Source organism: Cyprinus carpio, chromosome A23, assembly GCF_018340385.1.
Source record: "Cyprinus carpio isolate SPL01 chromosome A23, ASM1834038v1, whole genome shotgun sequence".
In the NCBI taxonomy this organism is placed as follows: domain Eukaryota; kingdom Metazoa; phylum Chordata; class Actinopteri; order Cypriniformes; family Cyprinidae; genus Cyprinus; species Cyprinus carpio.
In genome coordinates this window covers 9,546,996-9,569,688 of record NC_056594.1, presented here as the reverse complement: position 1 = coordinate 9,569,688, position 22,693 = coordinate 9,546,996, and the positions used below count along the sequence as shown (strand labels likewise).

Genomic DNA, 22,693 nt, shown 5'->3' with positions numbered 1-22,693 from the left:
AAGATTACACAACTCCATCACAACAAACTGCTGGGGCTTAGCTATACCAACAAAAATGTATCTTAAAAAATTGGTAACATTTCAAGGCTTTTTCATAATGCACTGTAAAGGTATACTGTATAATGTAATTCATTATATCTTTTTATTAATAATATTAACCAACATTAAAATGCATTATAATATTTGCAGATTCCTTGTTACATCTGTAACTTGTAGTTTGTCATGTGTTTTAATGCATTATACTTTCTAAAGGTGTAACAAAGAATAGATCATTATTATAATGAATTAGAACTGTGGTTGCAGTTCTTCATGAGATCATGTAATACATTAAAAGGTGCAATACAATTAATGCATTAAAAACACTTTAATAATACATTATTTAAAGTAAGACTTCAGGTAAAGTGTAAAATATTCTCATTCTTATAATGTCTAATAGTGTAATTATGTGTAGCTTTTTATATTTCTGCTTTTTAAAGCCTTTTCTATGGACATACAGATGCTAATTACGCTATTATATCTATGTTAATACTGTCCCTATACAAATAAACCCAAAATAAATGAATAGATAAATAAGTAAACTTTTTATTATAACATTTAATACATAAAAACAAAATACACTACAGGTTAAATCTTTTAGGTCAATTAAATTTTCTAGTATGTTTTACATGTGCTTTCTAGAGTAATTAAATTATTAAATGTAACTTATTCCTATGATGCAAAGCTGATAGTTCATCTATAGTTTCTATACCTATCCTCTAGAACGATCCACGATCATGTTATCAAATGTGATTTCAGGATATCCAGCCGCCACCTCTTTACAGCACTGCAGGAAAAGGCCATCGCCAAGATTCCTATGAAGCACAGAAAAAACAATCCTTGTACCATAGAAAACCAAATTTCAGCAACATATATGCTGACATGAAGCAATGTTTTTGTCTGGTGATTTGGCTGAAAGTAAAGCAGAGATTGTCATTTTTAAGTAATAAGTGATATTAGCCTTATGTACTGCGGTGGCCTTTCTCTCTGGCCAAGTTAAAGGCATACTCAGCGATCCGCAGTGATTTCACACGTGTTATGATCTTCAGACACTCCACCACCCCTGGAACATTCTGGAAGAGAGGAGATTTAAACTTGAGGAATGAGTGTAACTGGTGTCCTTAAACTATAAGGGACCAACACACACGGACCTTGTGCTCCAGGCTGCTGTACTCTCCTTCTGTGTTCTCCCTAATGATGATGATGTCAGTGTCTTTGTGGTGGGTTGGGACTCCAGGAAGAGACTGACAGTGCATGACATTAGCATATTACAGGTCTAAAGATGTACTGTAGGAGAGTTAAAATCATTCATATAAATTAACCATCTGGATTTACAAGAGATAATCAAGTAAAAAAAAAAAAAACACATGGAAGATATCTTACCGAAGCAAATTGTTCCTGGATTTATGAGACGGAGGAAGGCTGTGTTTAGTCTCTATGCTACCTGTGAAAGATTTTTGATTTATACTTTATACAGTAGGAATGCACTGCAATTTAAAGGAATATTTCACCCAAAAAATGAAAATTTGCTGAAACTTTCAGGCCATTCAAGATGTAGACGATGTATAAGAATAAAAAATAAATCGTCAAGGTATTTTAACTTCAAACCGTCACTGCTGGCCAAAATACAAGTACATAATCCAGAATAACTCTTCCTCTGGTGAAAAAGTCCATCCGGTTGTTCTCTCACATCAAAATACACGGACATATTTGTTTAGTAACCTCTTAGATTGTTTTTGCATGTAAACGGTGCTTGATCTGTGCATATTTCTCTCCTGTTTAAGATGAGATTCAGATGATTTTGGCCAGAAGTAACAGTTGGTTAAAACGTCTTGATGATGGATTTGTTTATTACAGACACACAACTTTTCAGTTTAAGACTTAAATTGATGGACTGGAGTCGTGTGGATTACTTGTGGACTATTGTGATGGTTTTATCAGCTGTTTGGACTCTCAATCTGATGGCACCCATTCACATGAAGAGAATCCATTGGCGAGTAAGTGATGTAATGCTAAACTTCTCCAAATCTTTTCCGATGAAGAAACAAACTCATCCACAATCTGGGATGACCTGAGGGTGAATAAATATTCAGCAAATGTTTACTATTCCTTTAAATATAACGATAATTATTTGTATGTTATGGCCGATAAGTTAAGTGGTGATATTAAAACTCTATACCATTTTGTCTAAATACAATATAATACAATGAATTTTGGGATATTATACATGATTTAAATTATTATTGATTTTGAGATTTGCTAATGATGTGTTATTAAATGATTAGTGTTTTTAAAGGTTAACTTTAAGTGACTTTGTTAAATGATGACAAAGGTAATCTAAATGTAGAATTAGAGGAAATAAATAATAACTAAAATGCATCAAATTTCTGTGGTTGATGAACCATCTGTTCATGCTCACCATTAAGTGCTACTCCATTACGTCTGATTGCAGTAACAGCATTATTGATGTCATCCTCAGAGGAAGCAGATGAATCCACCCTGACAACCTCAAAATCCACAGGCACACAGCAGAATCTGTGAATATTACTGAATGATAAAAACATAAGAGTGCTACTTTATTGTTTTCTGGTGAAGTCTGTTTATAGAGAGCTTCATCTTCAAACCTGAGAAGCTCTCTGATGTGGTTCAGCAGTTCTGGTCCAATACCTTTTCAAGGGTGAAAAGTTGTCTTGTGTATTCCTCCATATTCAGCAGGAGGAGGCTGATGGGTAAAGATGCAAAACAAGACCATTGACAAAAGAAGGGAAAAAGTCAAGCTCACAACATTAAGTCAAATCTCAGGTACAAGAAATATTTAAACCCTACTGGTCCTAGTTTCATTATTTCACAATATTATACTTGCCTTTATTTATTTATCCAGATGTCACAGATGTCACTTTGTTCATTGTATTATTGATGTATCGAAATATCAAGCCCAGAGACATTACATATCTACACACATAGTTTGCAAAACCAGTACTCACAATAGTCTTGTCGTGGTGGTTTGATGAATCGGAGGAAATAAACAGAAGTTGTCAGTCAGAGGAGAGAGTCAAATCCATTCTGCTTTGGTTATGCTTACACCAATGAGCTTACAAGCACAAGAGAGAAGCAGGAGATTGGAGAAACAGTGGAGATGCATTTAAGTGCTTTGTTTAATTAAGATTTCATATTAACTACAAGGAAGATATTAACCAAAGTATATTACAGGCCTTAGATTAAAGTCATTTCAGATGAATAGGGAGAGGGAGTGAGGTGCCGGTAAAGGACTGCAGGAAAAGATTAGTCATGCTGTTATTTTTTTTTCATTAAATAAACCATCAGATGTAGGGCAATAGGGTCAAACATTATCATAAACCAAGACTTAAGCCCAAACCTGCTGTATATGAAGACTTCTTCCTCTGGCAACACACTGCAGGGCTCTTCAGCTGTCATTATGAGAGAAGAGAAAAGAAAAATTGCATAAGCAGGGTTCATTTTAACTGAGCCTTCAAAAAATATCTCATTCTGAACAGCTTTATAATTTGAATCATAGCATGGAATGTTCAGGTAAAGTCCAAAGTATCTCAATAAATGCATTGATGGCACCTGTAGCACCTGTGAGTAGACGGAGACCTTGTCACTGTCACACAGCGAGGCTATAAGCGCACCTTTCCCCGACCTGACTTTATGAATATCGCTTTCTGTATTCTGTGAACTAAATGTGCTTGACACCTGTTGACCGATACTTCAAGCGGAGGCTTACGTTGTTTGCGGGGCTCTTTGAGAAGAGGACGAGCGCTGATCTTGCTGCTATGGACATTTTGGATGAAGTTTTAAGCTTGCCGCTCCAGCATCAGCAAACACAACGAAATAAACGCCGCCGTGCGTTCCGTTTGAACCCGCGGAGCTTTTTCACAATCAGATGACAGGAGTTAACTTTCCTAACCAAACACTTTTACTTTGGCGCGCTCTAGTGTCGTTTATGCGTATCTTTATGTGTTGCGCAGTCATGACGTCAAGTTGTATGCCAACCACACACACCCTGCGTCTCAATGTGCCTACTTATACACTGTTTTGGTGAAGAAAAAGTACACACTTTGAGTGTGTAGTAGAAGAGTAGGCGAGCTTTAAAGGAGCGCTCTGTCGCACCTGTTACACGCACCCTGTCACTGTGAACTGGCCTGTCAATCATCTCTTCACGGTAAACATCCTCCACATTTAATTTAACTTCCTACCGTACTGGAGAGAAAATAAGTAGCTCGTTGATCTGCCAGTCGCGGGTCTTTCATGCGGAGAACTCTGCTCATATTTTCTGCATAATGATGCATTTAAGAGTTAACGACCAAATGGATGTTTATAAAAGTTCACATTGCTGTTGCAGATGAAATATAACACGGGTAACGATAAAAAAATATTTTTTTGCAGGATTAAATGTTGATTATTAGTAACTCAAACCCCTTTTTGTAAACCTCTACCTAACCTAGACAGTAAAAGAAAACCTAACCGTCGATCGCGCGCATCCGCCACGTTTGTAGTTTTTCTAACGCGTTTATTCGTGTTTGTAGTTCTGGACCCATAGTCTGGACCGAATCCTTCGCCAAAGCGCAATGGATTGTGGGCAGTGTTAGCCATTAGTGTGCGCATGAATCTACACTTCAAAAATCGACCTGAAATAGTAGACCATCCGGGGACTTTTGGCATACTCTTGTCATCATAATACTCTTATTCTAATCTCACATACTATTTAGGATGGATAGTATGAACATTGAGACGCAGGACTGTACTGAAGCCAACGAATGTTATTAAATATAACCTGGGAAATATTTATGATTTACTGTGTTTACAGGATGTCCTCTCTAGCTTAGGAAAAGTGTTATATATTAAGTTAGAGAAACATTTTCACTTAAATTCTTATTTATTTTAAAGTAGTTGAACAGACAATGGTAGAATAGGTCAACACAATATTTAAAAATCAATAAATATTATTAATATATGTAGACTTGGCTTTGATTTCTTACTGACAACCAGGACTGTGAAAACATGAAATAATCACTGAACAGTCTCTAGCAGAGCGAAAAATGAAACCGTAAAATAATAATAATTATAGTTTTTTGGTAAATGTATTGAAAATGTTGTGGTATAGGTAACTAATATCTGACAGCCCTTAAATAGGCATTTACATTTGTCACATCGTTCATTATTCTTCCTTATCTTAACTGCAGAGCCCCTGGTATCCGCTTGCGGTCCACCATTCCTAAATAGTGTATTTCCACACTAATTGAGAACTTCAGAGACAGTGATTTTAATCTAGCTTTTCCAACTTAATCAATTTTCCGTATCAACTTTTGAATGAAACGTTCCTTTAGGATATGGCACGCCACGGGTCTCTCCCTTTGCTGTACTGGTAGTTGTAGTCTTTTACTCTAAAATCCAGATACCTTTTCAGACGGAAAGAACTACATCCCCCAGGCACCGGGCTCATCGCTCCTCCCACTTTCCTCAGCTCGCCTGCCCTCCCACTTTCTGTCGGTCCGCGGGGAAGTCGCAAGATGGCCGACGTCGCATGAAAGTATGTTCCTCTCCTCAACATGAAGTCGTGAGTGAGACAGAGAGCGAGGGAGTTTACGTCGGGCTTTTGTTTTTGTTTTATTTTAGTTGTTTTACTTTATTTCCCCCTTAATTATTCATCTCATTCCGAATCGCGGCAGCCCCCGATTTGTCTCGACTAGTTGACGCGTCAATCACGCCGGGATCTTCGCTAACTGGCTAACTGCGCGAGCTAGTGTGTTAGCCACAAACTGTAGCTCTTATAACTGTTAACATCACAGTACATACTGTATTCACTAGCAGCTAGAGTTTGTTTGAATTATCTAACGCAGTCATGTTGGATATCAACGGCGTAGTTGTTGTTTAGTTTGCAGCTAGATGGGATACAAATACGATTATATTTTGATGTTACCAACATTTTCGACATCATAACTAGCGCGCGCGCCGTTATCCTCCATCGTTACGTTGCACACCGTGCAACACTGTAATTGATCAACATAGAAAGACTGTAGTGGGATTGTAATATTGGCACAGTAAGGAATGGACACAGATTGCATTTGCACGACCAAACGTACAAAATAGCCACGCGTATCTGGAATTTTACTGGGGGCGGTTCATAGTTAAATTTGTGGGATAATTTTACCAGACATTTCAGCTCTTTAGTTATCCAAGTATAACCGGACAGATCTAGTTCTGAGCACACGGCCTAGAAATCAACTTCTTAACAAGGTTCATCCATCTCACGCGCTCAGACACAATATGGGAGTGCAAGGGTTTCAGGAGTATTTGGAGAAGCGCTGCCCCGGGGCGGCAGTTCCAGTAGATCTTCTCAAGCTCGCGCGAACGGTAGGCCGTCAGCCCCCACATCACCACCACCACTACCACCATCCCCATCACCCCAGCTCGCTGCCTCCGCCTCCCCCGCCAGCGCGCATTCTGGTCGACGCAGACTCCGGCCTTCAGCGGCTCTACGGGGGATACCAGACCGACTGGGTCTGTGGAGGCGAGTGGAATGCAATGCTCGGCTATCTGGCGGCGCTCTCCCAGGCCTGTCTGTACCAAGGCGGACTGGAGCTGGTGGTGGTCTTTAACGGAACGCTTGGGAAGGACCGCTGGCCGGAGTGGGCGCGGCGGGCGCAGGGGCAGCGACAGACCGCACAGCTCATCGTCAACCACGTCGGAAGCAAGGCCACGCCCCCTCCTCGGGCCTGGTTCCTGCCCCCGGCCTGCCTGAGCCACTGTGTCCGCCTCGCCATGTTCCGTTTCCGCGTGCGGGTGAGTGGCCTGATGCCCTCTTCGAGAGGCATTGTGGATTGCGATGTCCGTTTAGCAAATTTCCTCCGTTTTTACATTTAAATGTGGAGACATTGTGCCAGTTTGTGCTGCGAATGCATTGTCAGTTTCAGTTATTTGTTTCATTGCAAAAATGTTTGGTAAAGCTAGTAAAATAATCTTCATAATCATCCATTCATTAAACCGTGATTTTAAAGGTGCACTCTTCCCTCTTCAAAGTTTTACACGTAATGCAATAATTAATATTTTGAGAGAGGTTTTAAATGATGTACAGATGAGACTCCAGTCAAAACAGAATCTTAATAAAATAAGTTTTATTTTGCACGGAGTGGGTCTCCTCATGAAGGCTGCCACGTTATGATCACATGACTAGCCGAATGCGCCTTGATGTATTTAGTAACCCTCTGACATTTTGCTTAAAGCTGCAGTCCGTAACTTTTTTTTTTTTTTGGTTGAAAATGATCAGGAATCAATATTTGAGCAAGTACATAACCAGCTAGTGTTTAAAGCTATCGCCTTACTTTAGCCTGATTCACAGCGGTTAGCTTATAACAGTGTTTATAATTTTAGTGGTAGGTTTTCGCGGGAAATTCGAGCATGCTGCCGCGTCATTACGTCACGTCTGTAAACATAAAGAAGTTGTTCCGGCTAGTATTCTATCATGTGAGGATCCTTCAGGTGGCCGATCGTTTATAGCCTTTTCTCACAGCAGCCAGAATAACTAAATGTAAAATTTTGATGGCGGATTGTAATCAATAAAGGATTATGTGTTTATGAAACACATGTGAATTAAATTATATTCCAGTTATAAATGCGCTTCTGATTACAGAGAGCCTGGGGTTACAAAGATTTGTATTTGAAAGAAAACCAGTTTGAAGGGAGTATAATCTGCTTTTCGGGTAAAATAATTTCTTAATATGAAATTCGAATGGTATGACAATTAGATATTAGACTGTGCAGAAACAGAAATCTACACACTAATGCACACTATACTCATAGTCACCAATGCTGATGTAGTTAACATTAATCATTTGAGAATAAAGTATAACAGTAATAATCATTTTCACTGTTTGATGTGATATGAGCTAACCGATCTTTAGATTTAATCACCATTGGTAGTGAGATTTATGGTAATGCTTTTTTCCTCAGTTGGTCAGAACAAATGTGCCAGACTTGTTACTTACTTGTTCAGATGGCAATATACAGTGAAAATTCTTATTTGGGTCGTATTCCAAGACGTAGGCTAGAATCTGTGATTGCAAAGTACAGTAAATATCCACACCGGTGCGGTGACTGACAGCCACACACTCCTAAAAACATGACATTCATCCGCACTGGAGCCGCGCCGAATCACAACCCACGCAAGGAAGATAATTCTGCACACAGCTGCAGTTCCGGGTTTTCAAACAGAGATGGTGACAAAGAGGCTAAACTTACGGACTGCAGCTTTAAAAAAATAAGTTAATCATGGCTCACAGTCAACAGTGGATCTTTAGCTAATATGCAATATAGAGTTGACACAATATTGGAATTTATAACTTTGCTACAGTACCTTGTAAAATATTGATATTCAACACAGTTTTTGACACTACAAGTCAAGGAAAATTGCTGCAAAACTTTATGCAACATTCAAAGTATTTTCTAGTCACCTGAAACTCTGCTGTCCGAGATAGTCCTGATACCGCTGAGTAAGATTATATAATAACATAAGACAAACATATCACTATTACTAATACACCCAAACTTTAAAGTAAAGTAAAAAAATAAAAAAAAAAAAAAAAAAGAGAACATTTCTTGAACAGTATATGAATTAAAGTATCTGTGACCACAGGTTTACAAAGGCTTCTCATTAGAAATTAGTTTGAAATGCTGGGATTATCTGTCCACAAAATTGTTGAAAATTATGTAGATGTGAAAAAGTAACTGGCAGTGCGCATTGTGTTCCAAAGTGCATGTTAAACTCAGAGCACAGAGATGGAGTTTGCTGCGTTTACTTTCAACCAAGCCACTCGCATTTAAAAACACAGTGATGCATTTCACCTTGAAGCAACGATGTCAGAGCTGGTACCAGTGTATAATTGCTGCAGAAAGTTTCAAATTTTCAGAATTTATATGTATTAAAAAAATATATTTTGACATCACTAATGTGTTAGTATAAATCCAAGATGACTGTCACATCAGCCAGTGCAACAAAACAGTACCTAGGTGGACCTTCAGGCTGGATGGTCAAAGTGCTGTTTGATCATAAATTCAGAGCAATAGGAGCTTGTTTATCAGTAGATCACAAGAATACATGGTCTCCTTCCACCCTGCTTGTATTGTAGGTGGTGCAGACCCTGGAGGACCACCATCAGGAGGTGCTATCCCTGTACAGAGACTATGGTTTTCAGGGTCTGATTGCACAGGACTCAGAGTTTGCCCTATGCAATGTTCCGGCCTATTTCAGCTCCCACGCTCTCAAGCTCTCCTGGAATGGCAAGAATCTGACCACTCACCAGTACCTGCTATCGGAGGCGGCTCGCCAGCTCGGCCTCAAGACCCAGCACCTTCCCATCTTTGCTGCTCTTCTTGGTAAGCGACACTGCAGATTTCTGGTCCAGACTTTGCTTTTTTTCAATATATTGTTTGGTTCTAAATGTGGGTCTTTAAAAAACAGGTAACCACATTATGCCAGATGAAGACTTGGCTGCCTTTCATTGGAGTCTACTAGGCCCAGAACACCCTCTTGCCTCTCTTAAGGTGCTTATACAATTTGTCATTTCACAAATTCTCAGACATTTTCATTCTTCTGTATTTGTAATCAATCATATAGACTTAAGCATCCTTGAGCATTAGTTTTATCAATATAACCCATTCTTTTAACTTCATTCTTTGTTTTCCTTTCTCTGTTCAGGTAAGGGCTCATCAGTTAGTGCTCCCTCCATGTGAGGTTGTTATTAAGGCTGTATCTGAGTACGTGGCTTCCATCAAAGATCTTGGGAATTTAGATTCGGTGGCCAAGGATGTTTTCAAGCAGTCACAGGTGAAGCATCGGCTGTGTTAACATGTGCATTTTCATGTACTTCTTTTTTTTACACGTTTAGTGTTATTACCTTAAAAGCTTATCATTACATGGGGACTGTGCCTTTTTTCTAACCTCCAGTCACGAACCGAAGATAAATTTGAGAGGTTTAAGAAGGCAGTGGAATATTTTTCAGCAGCCAGTAAACCAAGACCTCTCTCCATGGGACCTTCTCCTTACCTCTGTAGGTATAATGTGGTGTTTGAAGTCCATTCACAGTACATACACTACCGTTTCAAATATGTTCAACAATAATGATATTAATAAATGGTTAATGATCACCAAATCAGCATATAAGAATGATTTTTGAAGGATCATGTGACACTGAAGACTGGAGTAATGGCTGATGAAAATTCAGCTTCGCCATCACAGGAATAAATTACAGTTTATAATATAATCAAATAGAAAACAGTTTTAAATGGTAACAATATTTTACAATATTAATGTTTTACGGTATTTTTGATTAAATGCAGCTTTGGCAAGTGTAAGAGAGTTCTTTAAAAATGTAAAAAAAAAACAGACCTCCAAACCTTTGAACAGTAGTGTTTGTTTATTTTTCAGAAGTCATAAAACAAACTTTGTTATACTCCTACAATATTCATTTGGGTTCCTGACTCTTCTTTCAGTTCCAGGCTTTGGGCCTAGTCAGTTTAGCGGACCTCCAGGCCATATGGGGGCAATGCAGCCTATAAAAGCTCAAGTAATTTTTTTTTTTACTAATTTTTAAATTTAGTGCTGCAAATCATGTTTATTTTCCAGAAACTGATCTCTTTTTTTGCTGTTCTCCACAGTTTGGTCCACCCCAGGTGTCAGGTGTTAAGGTGCCTTATCCAGGTGGGCTCTACGGACCCAGCCCTGCCACTGGTCCAGCCCTTTTATGCCAGAACCCAAATCAGCCTCTGCAGGACTGTAATGATTCACTAGTTGGGAAAATGGGCTTTGCTGATTGGTCTGCTCCATATGATTCCTCTCAAAGTGGCAACCGACAGCCCAATCATCACACTGCTGCTCCTACAGGCCCCTCCCCCTCATCATCGTCATCTTCAGATGGGGAGGACCAAAATGACACCAGCACTAAGTGAGTCTATAGTGTACAGAATCTGTTCATTATGTTGTATACCTGCAAGCAATCTGCTATTCGGAGTAGAATGAATATTCATTTTCTGTCGTAGTCATTTGGCTGACAAGTCTACAAGATGGGAAGATCCCAGTGGACGGGGTGGCAGTGGCTCTGGGGATGGGCACCATGGTAATGGAAGTGGGCCGTCCATTCCATCATTGCTGTCCATGCCTACGCGGAGTCACATGGACATCACCACTCCACCCCTTCCACAGGTCAGTGCCGAGGTGCTGAGAGTGGCAGAACACAGACACAGAAGAGGACTCATGTATCCACAGATCTACCACATCCTGACCAAGGTACCACAGTCACACAGCATGTGCTCACAAATTCTGGGAGGGTTTCATCCCTAATATTTTTTGCTGCTGAATCTTCCATATCACAGCCAAAGAAATGACTTTTTACTCAAGTTGCGGGGTTTTTACTTTACTAAATGAACTCTAAATTAACATGTGGTTCAATTTTTCTTTTCCCTCTTTTTATGCATTTAAGATCAGTATTATGACTTATGTTTTTGTGATGTGTATTTCAAAATTAATTATAAACTTCAGTGTTTAAATGGGAGTTTAATAAGGGTATACCAAAATTTGTTTACATTTATGGTGACCGATGCCCTGATAAAACCTGTCAGAGCTCTAACACTCTTCTCTCTGTCCCTTTTGCTGTTTCTCATTTCCCTTTCTCTCTGTTCTGTCACCTCCCAGGGGGAGATGAAGATGCCAGTGTGTATAGAGGATGAGTGCAACCCCGACCTGCCTCCTGCTTCTCTACTTTTCCGTTCTGCCCGCCAGTATGCCTACGGGGTGCTGTTCAGCTTGGCTGAGACCCAGCGGAGGCTGGAGAGACTGGCCATGCGCAAGCGTAGTCCAGTTGACGGTGAGCAAAGACCTCGGTTTGGTTAGATTGTACAATAGCATGCACGTTTCAAGTGTTGTCAGAATTCCAAAAATCAACAGCTAATATTAGTGCCAGGCAACTTTTGAGATTCTCAATACTGATTTCAGTACCACAGCGAAAATGAATGTGCCATTCAACGTTAATGTTTAGATTAAATATTAGCAAGTTACATTAAGACAATGGGCCATTACTTGTTAAATAAGTAAACATTGCTTGTTTTTATGGTTATAATAATAATAATAATAATAATAATAAAAGGTATGAGTAAATATTAATAAACACAAATTGCCAGATAAAAAGTTGTAAGTGTATTTCTTCTCTAAACATATCTAGATAATAAAAATATTGTCACATTTATGTTCGGAGAATTAGCTCTTGTTTTGTGTTGCTTTTAATAATACAGATATTTTGTCCAGCTGTATGTCCTCTGGCTGTGAGGAAGAAGGCATCAAAGTAAGATGAAAATGAATCCAAATGTGTCTCATTTCTGTATGATTCCGCAGTGCCTCCGGTGATTGTAAAGGAGTGGTGTGCCAGTAAAGCTAAATCTGCCCTGACCCCAGAGCTCGTTCCAGCCCTGTGTTTCCGCGAGTGGACATGTCCCAACCTGAGGCGGTTGTGGCTGGGCAGAGCGTCTGAGGACCGTAGCCGTCGTACACGAGCCTTCCTAGCCTGCATGCGCTCTGACTGCCCTGCCCTGCTCAACCCAACCTGTGTGCCATCTCACCTGCTGCTCATGTGCTGTGTGCTCAGGTATCTTGATGAAATGACATCACTGTAGACCTGTTTCTCATTGGGCATTGATATTGGAGTGGTTCTTACTGAAAGATTGGATAAGTAGGTCAGCACTGAATCAGTAGCTCTTGGAGTCTTGAACGGTATTGTGTGTTTAAAGGTATATGATGCAGTGGCCGGGGGGTCGCATTCTTCAGCGCCATGAGCTTGATGCCTTTTTGGCTCAAGCTGTGTCCAACCAGCTCTATGAGCCTGACCAACTTCAGGAACTCAAGGTAAAGCATTTCTAATTAACTCTAAAGCAAACAATAGACTTTAAAATGACTTACAATACATGCATAATAGCAATGAGGCAATAATAATTGGTTCAAATAAAATATCAAAATCAAGTAATGATATGGTTTTACTGAACCAAACAAGTAAAATACATAATGTAATAAAACAATATAATCATAACTTATGTTCATTATGTATTATATCAAATGCCTGCAGTGGGCGACAACGGCCTGACGATGTTTTAACACTTCACAGCATGATCCTTGTTTAACTAAACATTTCATTCAAATGTCCACTTTATTTTTTTATATTTGGCCACTTCTTTAGGATAGAAATACTACAGCCACTGTAATTTCTTGAACAAGAACATGTGGACATCAAAATGTGTAAACTCAAAGCAAGGGTTTAACTTTTATTTTGAAGTCGCGATGAACAATTAGCATATTTAGAGAGATAGTGATGTATTCTCCTGTGTTGGCATAAGTTTATAAATGTATTACTCTATAAATCTGATAGAATGGTGCACATTGTTCCCAGATGAATGTTATAAGCAACTTCAGACTCACAGCATATGCAAAGATGGAGTTTGAGACAGTCTGCGCATGTAAATGATAACTGTTTGTGTGGAGCAGCATTTACTGTGAACAGAGCACGTAACCTACACACATATAAAAAAAATGCACATTAAACCCGCAGCGCATATATTTATTTAATTGAATCGCAACTTTTGTGAATTTACAATAGCACTATGCTTTATTATATATTATTAGCAACGAGAGTTTGTGTGGAGCAGCATTTACTGTGAACTGAGCCTCTCTGTGACACTGAAAACACTGGATCATCAGCTGTTTACGTGTAATGTAACGGAACACACTAAGCTAAATCATGACTTCGGTTTGACATTGCTTTATTGCAAATACATTTTTTTTTTAATTTTTTATTCTATGAATGTGAAAAGATCCACAAAAAGTACTTTTCATATTATTGACCAAATACTTACAAATGGCATTTACTTCAGAGAAAAATGAGAAATATATACTTTTAAAAGTGTTTCTGATTAAAAAGATTAGATTTTTGAGTTAAACTGCTAAAAGCAGATGGATAGAGAGTTGTGGTTTGAGACTAAAGCACATTTGCATGTGTTTGCATGCTCTTATATAACTGTACAGACCCAGATTACAGTAAAAAGCAGTGGGAGGCAGGATTGAATTGAACACTGCACTCAGCATACCACATGCACTCTTTATCTTTGTATCTTTCAGGTTTTATTAAATGTTCATTCACAACAATTTTGACAGGTTTTTGCTCAGCTCAACTTCAATAGCTGTATGTCACAGAAAGCAAAAGGTTAAAGGAAAAACATTTCTTTAAAATAGATGCTGTCTTTCAACTGTCAGGTTGTCAGTAATCTGCTTTGAAAGAGCTCTGTGAAATCTGAAATGACACGCTACTGTGACATTTACCAGGCTCATGCCAAACATGCCGCTGGATCACATTTCTTCTCTTTGACTCTGGTATCAGGTGGAGAAGGTGGATAACCGTGGGGTGCAGCTGGCCTCTCTGTTCATGAGTGGAGTGGACACTGCCTTGTTTGTGAATGACGTATGTGGACAGCCCCTGCCGTGGGACCACTGCTGCCCTTGGGGCTTTTTCGATGGGAAGTTGTTCCAGAGCAAGCTGGCTAAAGCCACCAGAGACAGAGCCTCCTTACTTGATATGTGTGAAGGCCAGGTAACAAACGCATAGGTGCAGGCACATTTGTTTAGTATTTGTCAGTATTTAAGGGTTTTTTGTAATCGTCTTTGTCACTTTTTCCTACAGGAGGAGTTGGTTTCAAGGGTGGAGAAAATGCGGCAGGCCATTCTGGAGGGCATCAACCTGTCCCGGCCGCCTCCCCCACCTCCACCACTGCCACCCCCTGCATTCCTCCCCCCTGCCATGGTGCCCCCTTTCTACCCCATGCATCCTCTGTACCCTCCTCGCCCATTGGGCTCTATGCCACCACCTCCTCACCATCACCACCAACACCGGCCCAGGGCCTTCCCAGGTTAGACCTTCCTCTCATTTAGCACATTTATTTCATTTTCTTTACTGCCTTTTGGGTGTCACTTAGTCATTTTCTGTAACCCTTTTAGGAATCCAGTCTATACCTCCTCAGGGTGGCAAGCTGGAAATAGCTGGCATGGTTGTTGGTCAGTGGGCTGGGAACAAACCAGTCCGTGGCAGAGTCAATATGCAGGTGGTGTCAGTAGGAGGGAGAGGGTGAGTCCATTCTGTGTCATAAAATGGTGGCCATATAGCTGATAATTTATGGTGGTATTTATGGTTATTTATGGACTGCTTGTGAGGGCTCCACTCACTCTGCTGCACTTGATCTTTATTAACTCTCAATTGCACAACGTACTGGTGAGGTTTAGTAGCAGCAAGTGGAGATTTTAAAGGGGTCATATGATGGTATTTTAAAGATCATTATTTTGTGTATTTGGAGCAACAGAATATGTTGACATGCTTTAATGTTCAAAAAACACATTATTTTTCAAATACTGTACATTATTGTAGGTCCTCTATGCCTCGCCTCTCTTAAACGCGCCGTTTTCTACAAAGTCTCTCCTTCTGACAAGCGCAGTCTGCTCTGATTGGCCAACTGACCCAGTGCGTTGTGATTGGCCGAACACCGCAAGCACTAATCGGAAATGCAATGCATCTTTCCATAATTGCGAGCTTCATCTTTCAAAATAAATTTAAAGTCAAACTAAATGTCCTTAGTTTTACCATCAGTTCAAGCCCGAAAGGGGAACAGAGTCCGTGACAGACACAGTGATGATGCTTGTATGTGTTTGCAGTGCACAAGCCACGGACGGTTAAGACAGCTGACTCCACTGTGTGACCCTGTCTCTCTCTCTCTCTCTCTCTCTCTCTCTCTCTCTCTCTCGCGCGCGCACACACACACACACATCTCTCTCTCCTCTCATTTGAACAGTCAATAGCAAATACTTAAACTAATAACAAAACATACTTACAGTAGCTGATTCAGAAGCACCAGACTGTTGTAGCAAAGTCAGAATTACCTCCTCTCCTAGGTTCACGAAACGGTGGTCCATAAAATGCATTACTGTTCTGTTGTAAGTATTCTTAAAGATTCCTAAATGCATCTACTTTCGGTAGGCCAAATAAAGTGCTTTTGCTTTCGCCTAGATACACACAGCATCTCCCTGACATGACTGCTTCAACATTAACTGCGGTTACTGAAACCACGCCTTCTTTCTTTGCATGAACATCTGGGCGGCATTAAGCAAATATTTCCACATAGTGACGTAGAGATGTGGGGGCGTGTTTGAACGAGCCATTTTACGGGGGCACGGCAGAGTCTTATCTTTGATAAAGAATATCTCTTTGGATTTGAGACTTTAGTCTTTGCAACTTTACAGATCTTCTTTATGCACCAAGAGCTTGTAACACTCCAAAGAGAAAGGAAATATTGAAATCGCATCATATGACCTCTTTAACGCAGTGGACTCTTATGTACACCGATTGCATTTGCATTTCCACTATCATCTCAGAGCTGTATGAGCTGATGTTATCGCATAGCAAACTGTGGGAGTAGCAAACTCATATATCTAATAATTGTTGATCACAAATAATTACAATACATTATAATGTCATATACTCTATTAGCTATAGTAAACATTTTAGTGTATTAAACTGTAACATATAATAACCAGTTCCAGAACCTTTAAATACCCTTAGTTTAAAGGTGTTTCGTATTAATATTGCTTCGGCCTGTCATGTAATACTTTCTCAAGATTTCTTTTTGTGCTTTATTTTTTCACATTTTTTATACACTTCGCTGCACTGGGATATGCAGTGGCTCATGTATTGAGACCATTCTTAGATGTTCAAATTCCAGTTTAATTTTAACCACTGAAATTGTGGAGGTTAATTAATAAAGAAATGTTTAATGGCCTAAATTTACAAAACATTGTATTACCTGGTGAAGATGGTATATACTTATTTATATTAAATAAATATGAATGAAAATGTGCAGAGTTTTCATTTGAAATAATTAAAAAATTGCTTAAATCTACAAATGTTAAATTGCATCCCAAAAAAAACCCAAATATTTAATTCAGTCATTAAATGTGATTGTTTGTACCAAAAACACTTTTCATAAATATATAATTCTCTCTGCTATTGCGCACATTTTACTGTGCTTATCTGTTAATATAGAGGATGTTATTGTTTTATTATTATTTTTAAGGATGATAAAATCAGACAAAATATAGTTGTATCCCTAACACACATATGTATCTGTTCTTTTTTTATTGTTTCCCAGAAGGGGTAAAGAATTGACTGTGAAAGGAAGGGGAGGGAAGAAAGAGACCACCAACAGAACACAGGTCGGTCCAACTCTGGCATTAAACACTCAACATTCATATTAATGTTAAGATTTAAGATTTATTTATTTATTTTTCCCTTTTCCCAATGTATCTTGTAGACTCTGTCCTCTTCACCACCCTCCTCCAGCCCCCCAAAGCTCACTGAGGACGCTACAGCGGTGGGGCGGCCCACGGAAGGAACGGGGACTGTGTCACAGCAGCTGAACGGCAGCTCTTCAGGAAGCGCCACTGGTCAAGCTCTTGACCTGCCACCACTGGCCCAGCCAATCCAGTGTGCCTTAGCCAGCAGAGACAACCAGTCAGGAGATGGTGTGGAGGTAGAGGCCCATTGTTGCCTTGACGACTGCCCATCAGATGGTGCACTACAGAAAGAGGAGTAATTACATCCCATAATTTAATAAGGAATGAGAGAGTGAGAGGGAATGATCTAAGGTCGACTGCCTTTTCATTGCAAAATTGAATATTTAGGGCACAGTAGCCACTTTGTGTTGTCATGGTATACTTTATGATGCTGCACATGCTGGAAACGACAGATGGACAGTGTCAGGAATGCGGTCTATGTGTCACGTTTAAATAACAACCCATGATTGCACGTTGCCCTGAATCTTCGGATTCTGGACCTCATCCTTTCCACTGGCCCATCAGTGTTGTAGCATCATGAAAAGCTCTCGAGTCTTTATTTCGACACTGTTTTCTTTTCAGACCTTAGTACATTAATGGTGACCTTATATGTATGAATTGCCTAAAATGGCTACGAAAAGCCCCTTATTGCCCAAAGTATATTTGAAAATTGACCTACAGAAAATAATTGCACGTGTCAAGTAGCACAGCTGCTCTAAAGTTTCCACCACACAGCAAGAATCACTTTATTTGTACTACACATGGCTGTATCTGCAGTGTACCAAGGATTCAAAGTCAACACTGCCCTGAATACAGTAGACGAGTGGAAACTGACGGAGAACGTGGGTTGTATTTGTATGTCACAGTGTGCATTCACACACATGGTAGTCCCTTTGTTTTTGTTTTTTTGATTATCTTATCAAAGAGTGATTTGCATGTGGAGAAGTTGCTATTGTCTTTAGCACAGGGGCCACGGGCGGCCCGAGAAGTTCAGGTTCAGAGAGGCATGTTTGAGTAACGACGAGCAAATGGAACAGAAAGATTCGTACAGGTTACACTCAGAATCACATAGCTAGCTCTACTTTGTTGCTTTCTCTCACATGTAGACAATTTTCTTTTAGGCCCACATCCCCTTGAGGATTCACAGCAGTACCAAGTAGTTCTAAATAAGATATTTAAAGCACCTTATGCCCGAAATTATACATATGCAAGTTCACCCCCTCGAATGAGGAAGAAATACCCTTAGAAACTGATTGTATTGCAACGTAAAGCACTTAAAATGTTATTAATGATAGCTCTGCGCTATATTGAGACAGTAAATTGGTTAACGTCCTTTTATTGAGCAGCAGACCGTCATTCCTTTTGACAGTTTAACTGTCCAGATACACTTTACCTTGCGTGTTGTTTACCAGTATGACGTACAAATCAACACCAACCCACTTGAATGTGAGAACGGAGTGCGTCGTAACCTGCACTTTGTTTTAAAACTGAAAACACACTGGGTTGTCCTCGAACCAGGATAAAGAAAAATTGAGGCCTCTGGCATAGTTAGGGAGGAAGCAGTGTGTTTGGAGGGAACTGTGATACTGTTTGACATCCCAGCCGTTTGTATATAGACCCAAATGTACATGATCCTATTACGCAATGATGTGATTTAGGAGAGTGATTTTATCAGTGGTCGAGAATGCACACAGTCCCTCAGACAAACCTGCCATTTATCATCTCTCTGCTTCACAACATTTTGGTTTTGGGTTTTAGCAGACGCAACCATCCCCCACCCCCCCAACTCACTCGCCCCCACCCATTGTACATGTGTACCATGTGGATGATTTTTTGTAAATGTGCATTCTCCCACCATCGCTAAAATAATAGTAGTTTTGTTACGTGCAAAATACATTTAATTGAACCGATCTTAGAATCACCTTTTATTGTGACAAAATCATTTTAAAAAAAAAAGTCATTTAAAAAAAAAAAAAATGGAGTCTGTGCTTCTCCAGACTGTTTTGTAATCAGTCCGTCTCGTCTTGTTTTTGTGACAGTCCTATTAACTCATGCACTTCTATGTTCAAAACATCTAAATCTATTGAAGCGAATAGGCTTTAAAGTGAAAACGAATGAAACACCCTGATAATTAAAACAGCACTTGCCGTTAGATTGACCACTTTGCATCAGATGGTTAGGAGATTAATTTTACTTACATGTTTTAAATGAATTTTAAAAACATAATACATGTTTTGTACCAATGATTTGTTGGATGTAATGAATGAGAATTTAATTTTAAGAATAACTAGTACACTTGAGAGAGGCTATTGCATTTAATCATAGTTTAAGATCTGTACAATTGACAATGTCAAGATTACATCACAGCTTTCTATTGAAGTTATAAGATGCACCTTATTTTGCTAAGAAGTTAATATTATATTTAGTGCCAATAAAAATATATTGAAAGCTCTTTAAATCAAATTATGGAAGACGCCCATTATAGTTACATGTCTATGTATATTCTGCAAATTTTCACTCTTGAGGAACCCAGACAGATCAGCCCATCAGAAATATCATGATGACCTGAAGAATGCATTGTTAATCCAGTTTGCTCTAAAATAAGTTAAAAAAAACAAATGACAGTGATATATCAGTGTCAGAATATGACAATACTGGACATACCGGACAGACTTTAAACCAAGAATCTTGACTGTAGCGTGACCGGTACTATTTGTGAACTTAAACGCTACACTCTCATGCACGCTAGAGCATTTTAAACCTCAACCTTAGGTTGTCACGTTTTACTACGTGTTAAGTACAGTAGTGCTAGTTTTCAAGAGAGGATTTCCAGCATGTTAGTGAATATGAACATGCATATGTACCCATTAATGAAATTTCGGTTTCCTCAGAATAACAGTAGATCCTTTTAAAGCATTCAGTCCTGTTTCATCTGTGATTTAACAGCCGTTTCAGTTAGTTGGGTTTTTTCTCAGTGTGTTTGTCATAGAGCATTAGTAACTCCTTCACATTTAGTTATAAGTGTAATCTAAGAAAGGAACAGCATAAACCGAAATATACACACCAAATAAAGATATAATCTTTCTCTCTCTCTTCCTCTCTCACACACACCTTATACCTTTGTTATACCTGTAGAGAGACATCGGTTAGTATGAGGGAGAAAAAAAAAAATAGTAAAACTTTGGCATATTCAGATATTAATGTATTGTCCAGAGTGTTCATTTCTCTTATGAATATTTGGTTTCTTAATTTGCAGTTTCAGATGCTTGGTTCCAAAGTTACCCTCTCCAAAGCTTCTCTGCTTTGCTGTTTTAGATTGCTGCTTAAACTCTCATTCATGCATTTATAGAGATTCATGTGAGAGTAAAATATAGACTAAGAAATATTGAGTTTTTAATTTTGAATCAGAAGGATTCTCTGGAGATCAGTGAGGTTGTTAGAATGACACTGTTTTGCTCCAGATGTTGGTCTTGTTAAAACCGATAAAACATTTGGTAACAAACGCAAACCCCTATGCGTCCCCCCCCCCCCAATAGTCACAATAAGTTCAAGTGTTCTCCCTCTTCATAACTCTCGTCTCTTCATTCTTTTATTCTTGCCTTTGTTTCCCCCGCAGCAACTATCCTTACATTTTCATACTAACAGTGAGAGATTTGAACTTTTATAATTAGTCTATTAATCTGTCTGTAAGTAATCTTAGACAAGAGTTGGTAACATTTTCAACAGTGAATCGAGAAATTTAACTTTACCATCTTTGGTTTCATTCAGTTGTGAAATTGTGTTTTTCTTTTTTTTTTTCTTTTTTTATGTTGTTACAACAGCTACTCCTTTGACCGTTGCTACATTTAGTATTAACATTTGCTTAGCTGAGATAGCTAGATATTTTCAACTGTAATGATTGCGATTTTCCTCACCTCTATTTTGTATGGTATCGTTCAAACCACTTCACCATTATGATGTAATTGTCACTTATAGAAATAACGTAGTACATTGTGTTTGGACATCGATTGTTTTCAGTCTCTTTAAAATTGTCAATTTAAAAGCAGAATTATTTTGAGCAAATTATGCGTCCTTGCACACAAAACAGACTAATACACATTTGTGCAACATATTAATTTTCAACCAAAGTCAAAGTTCTGGATACTACTATTCCAGTATATAGTAAACACTCTTGATTCTCTTTCTGGATCCTGTATATATAATTATACAGCTACGTGTTTTCATTAATTGAGCTATTAGAATACGTAAGGGGTCCGTAATCAGATACTAAATGAAGAAAATGTGTTTACATCTTTTTGGTGAACAGTGGCTAGATCTTGTATCGTCCAGTTTTATTGCTAAAATTAAGATTTCTTTATTTCCTCTCAAGTGGAGCCTTGGACACAGCTCTTCATAGCGATTAACCCTAGAACACTTCTTCAGCTCCCATGCACATGTATCGTCCCTCTGAAAAAGTGTAGCTTCAGTGTAGTCATGGATAGGTTAACTGTGAACACATACTGTAACCATGCACACACACACACACACACCCAACAGCTATTTTGGTAAAGAGTTTTGCCTGTGCATTCCTGTAGATTTGTGTCTGGACCTCAGATCTGACTCTTGCTTTATAACTGTTATCCCTGTATCCTGGCTCTGCCGCCCTTCACTCCACAGGACCACTGGTGTGGTCAGGTTTCGATCCTAGTCTGATAACAGCAATGTGTTGTGTACAGTGGCCCGCTGACATCCTACATTTTCTGGAAGTATCTCGTCCCCGTTGCTTTCTAGCATGTGCCCCCAAGACCATCAAGTCAACATCCATTTGTAGGCAACACATTCTGTCGTCTGTTCTTGGAAAACCGATCCGTTCATCAACACAAACGCATTGATGCATGCATCAAGATCTCCAAAAGCTCCAAAAAACTTGTGAAGTGAAGGGTAAAGTTCATTATTATTATTGCTGTTATGGTTATGATCGTTATTAACAATTTCTCATTTTTAGTATAAAGGAAGCACCTGATTGTTTTGGAAAGAAACTTTTTCTTTTTAATTTGTCTTGCTGTTGTGGTCTGATTTCATTGTGGATTGGGGAGAAAGCCAAAAGGCTCAGAGAGAGAGAGAGAGAGAGAGTCAAAGTTGGCAGTCATGTTTGTATGGTTGGGAAATGACTTACAGTGCTGAAATAAAATTTATTCTTTTAGTAAACAGGAGTTTGGGTTTTTATTTTTGTTTATTTTAAAGACGTTC

The 22,693-nt window shown here is 39.1% G+C and overlaps 1 protein-coding gene and 1 pseudogene across 1 annotated transcript; one reads left to right on the top strand and one right to left on the bottom strand.

The window, feature by feature from the left end:
* Positions 1 to 618: 618 nt before the first annotated feature.
* On the bottom strand, positions 619 to 4,044 carry LOC109055392 (annotated as a pseudogene).
* Positions 4,045 to 5,534: 1,490 nt separating this feature from the next.
* Positions 5,535 to 22,651, top strand: fam120c (family with sequence similarity 120C). Its single transcript, XM_019072617.2, has 16 exons — positions 5,535 to 6,840; positions 9,183 to 9,429; positions 9,515 to 9,597; positions 9,752 to 9,880; positions 10,001 to 10,103; positions 10,546 to 10,619; positions 10,711 to 10,997; positions 11,092 to 11,338; positions 11,744 to 11,915; positions 12,440 to 12,689; positions 12,832 to 12,946; positions 14,469 to 14,678; positions 14,769 to 14,994; positions 15,083 to 15,209; positions 17,281 to 17,344; positions 17,443 to 22,651. The coding sequence occupies exons 1-16, from the start codon at positions 6,325 to 6,327 to the stop codon at positions 17,722 to 17,724; spliced, it is 3,132 nt and encodes a 1,043-aa protein (XP_018928162.2). The 5' UTR covers positions 5,535 to 6,324; the 3' UTR covers positions 17,725 to 22,651.
* The last annotated feature ends 42 nt before the right edge of the window (positions 22,652 to 22,693 follow it).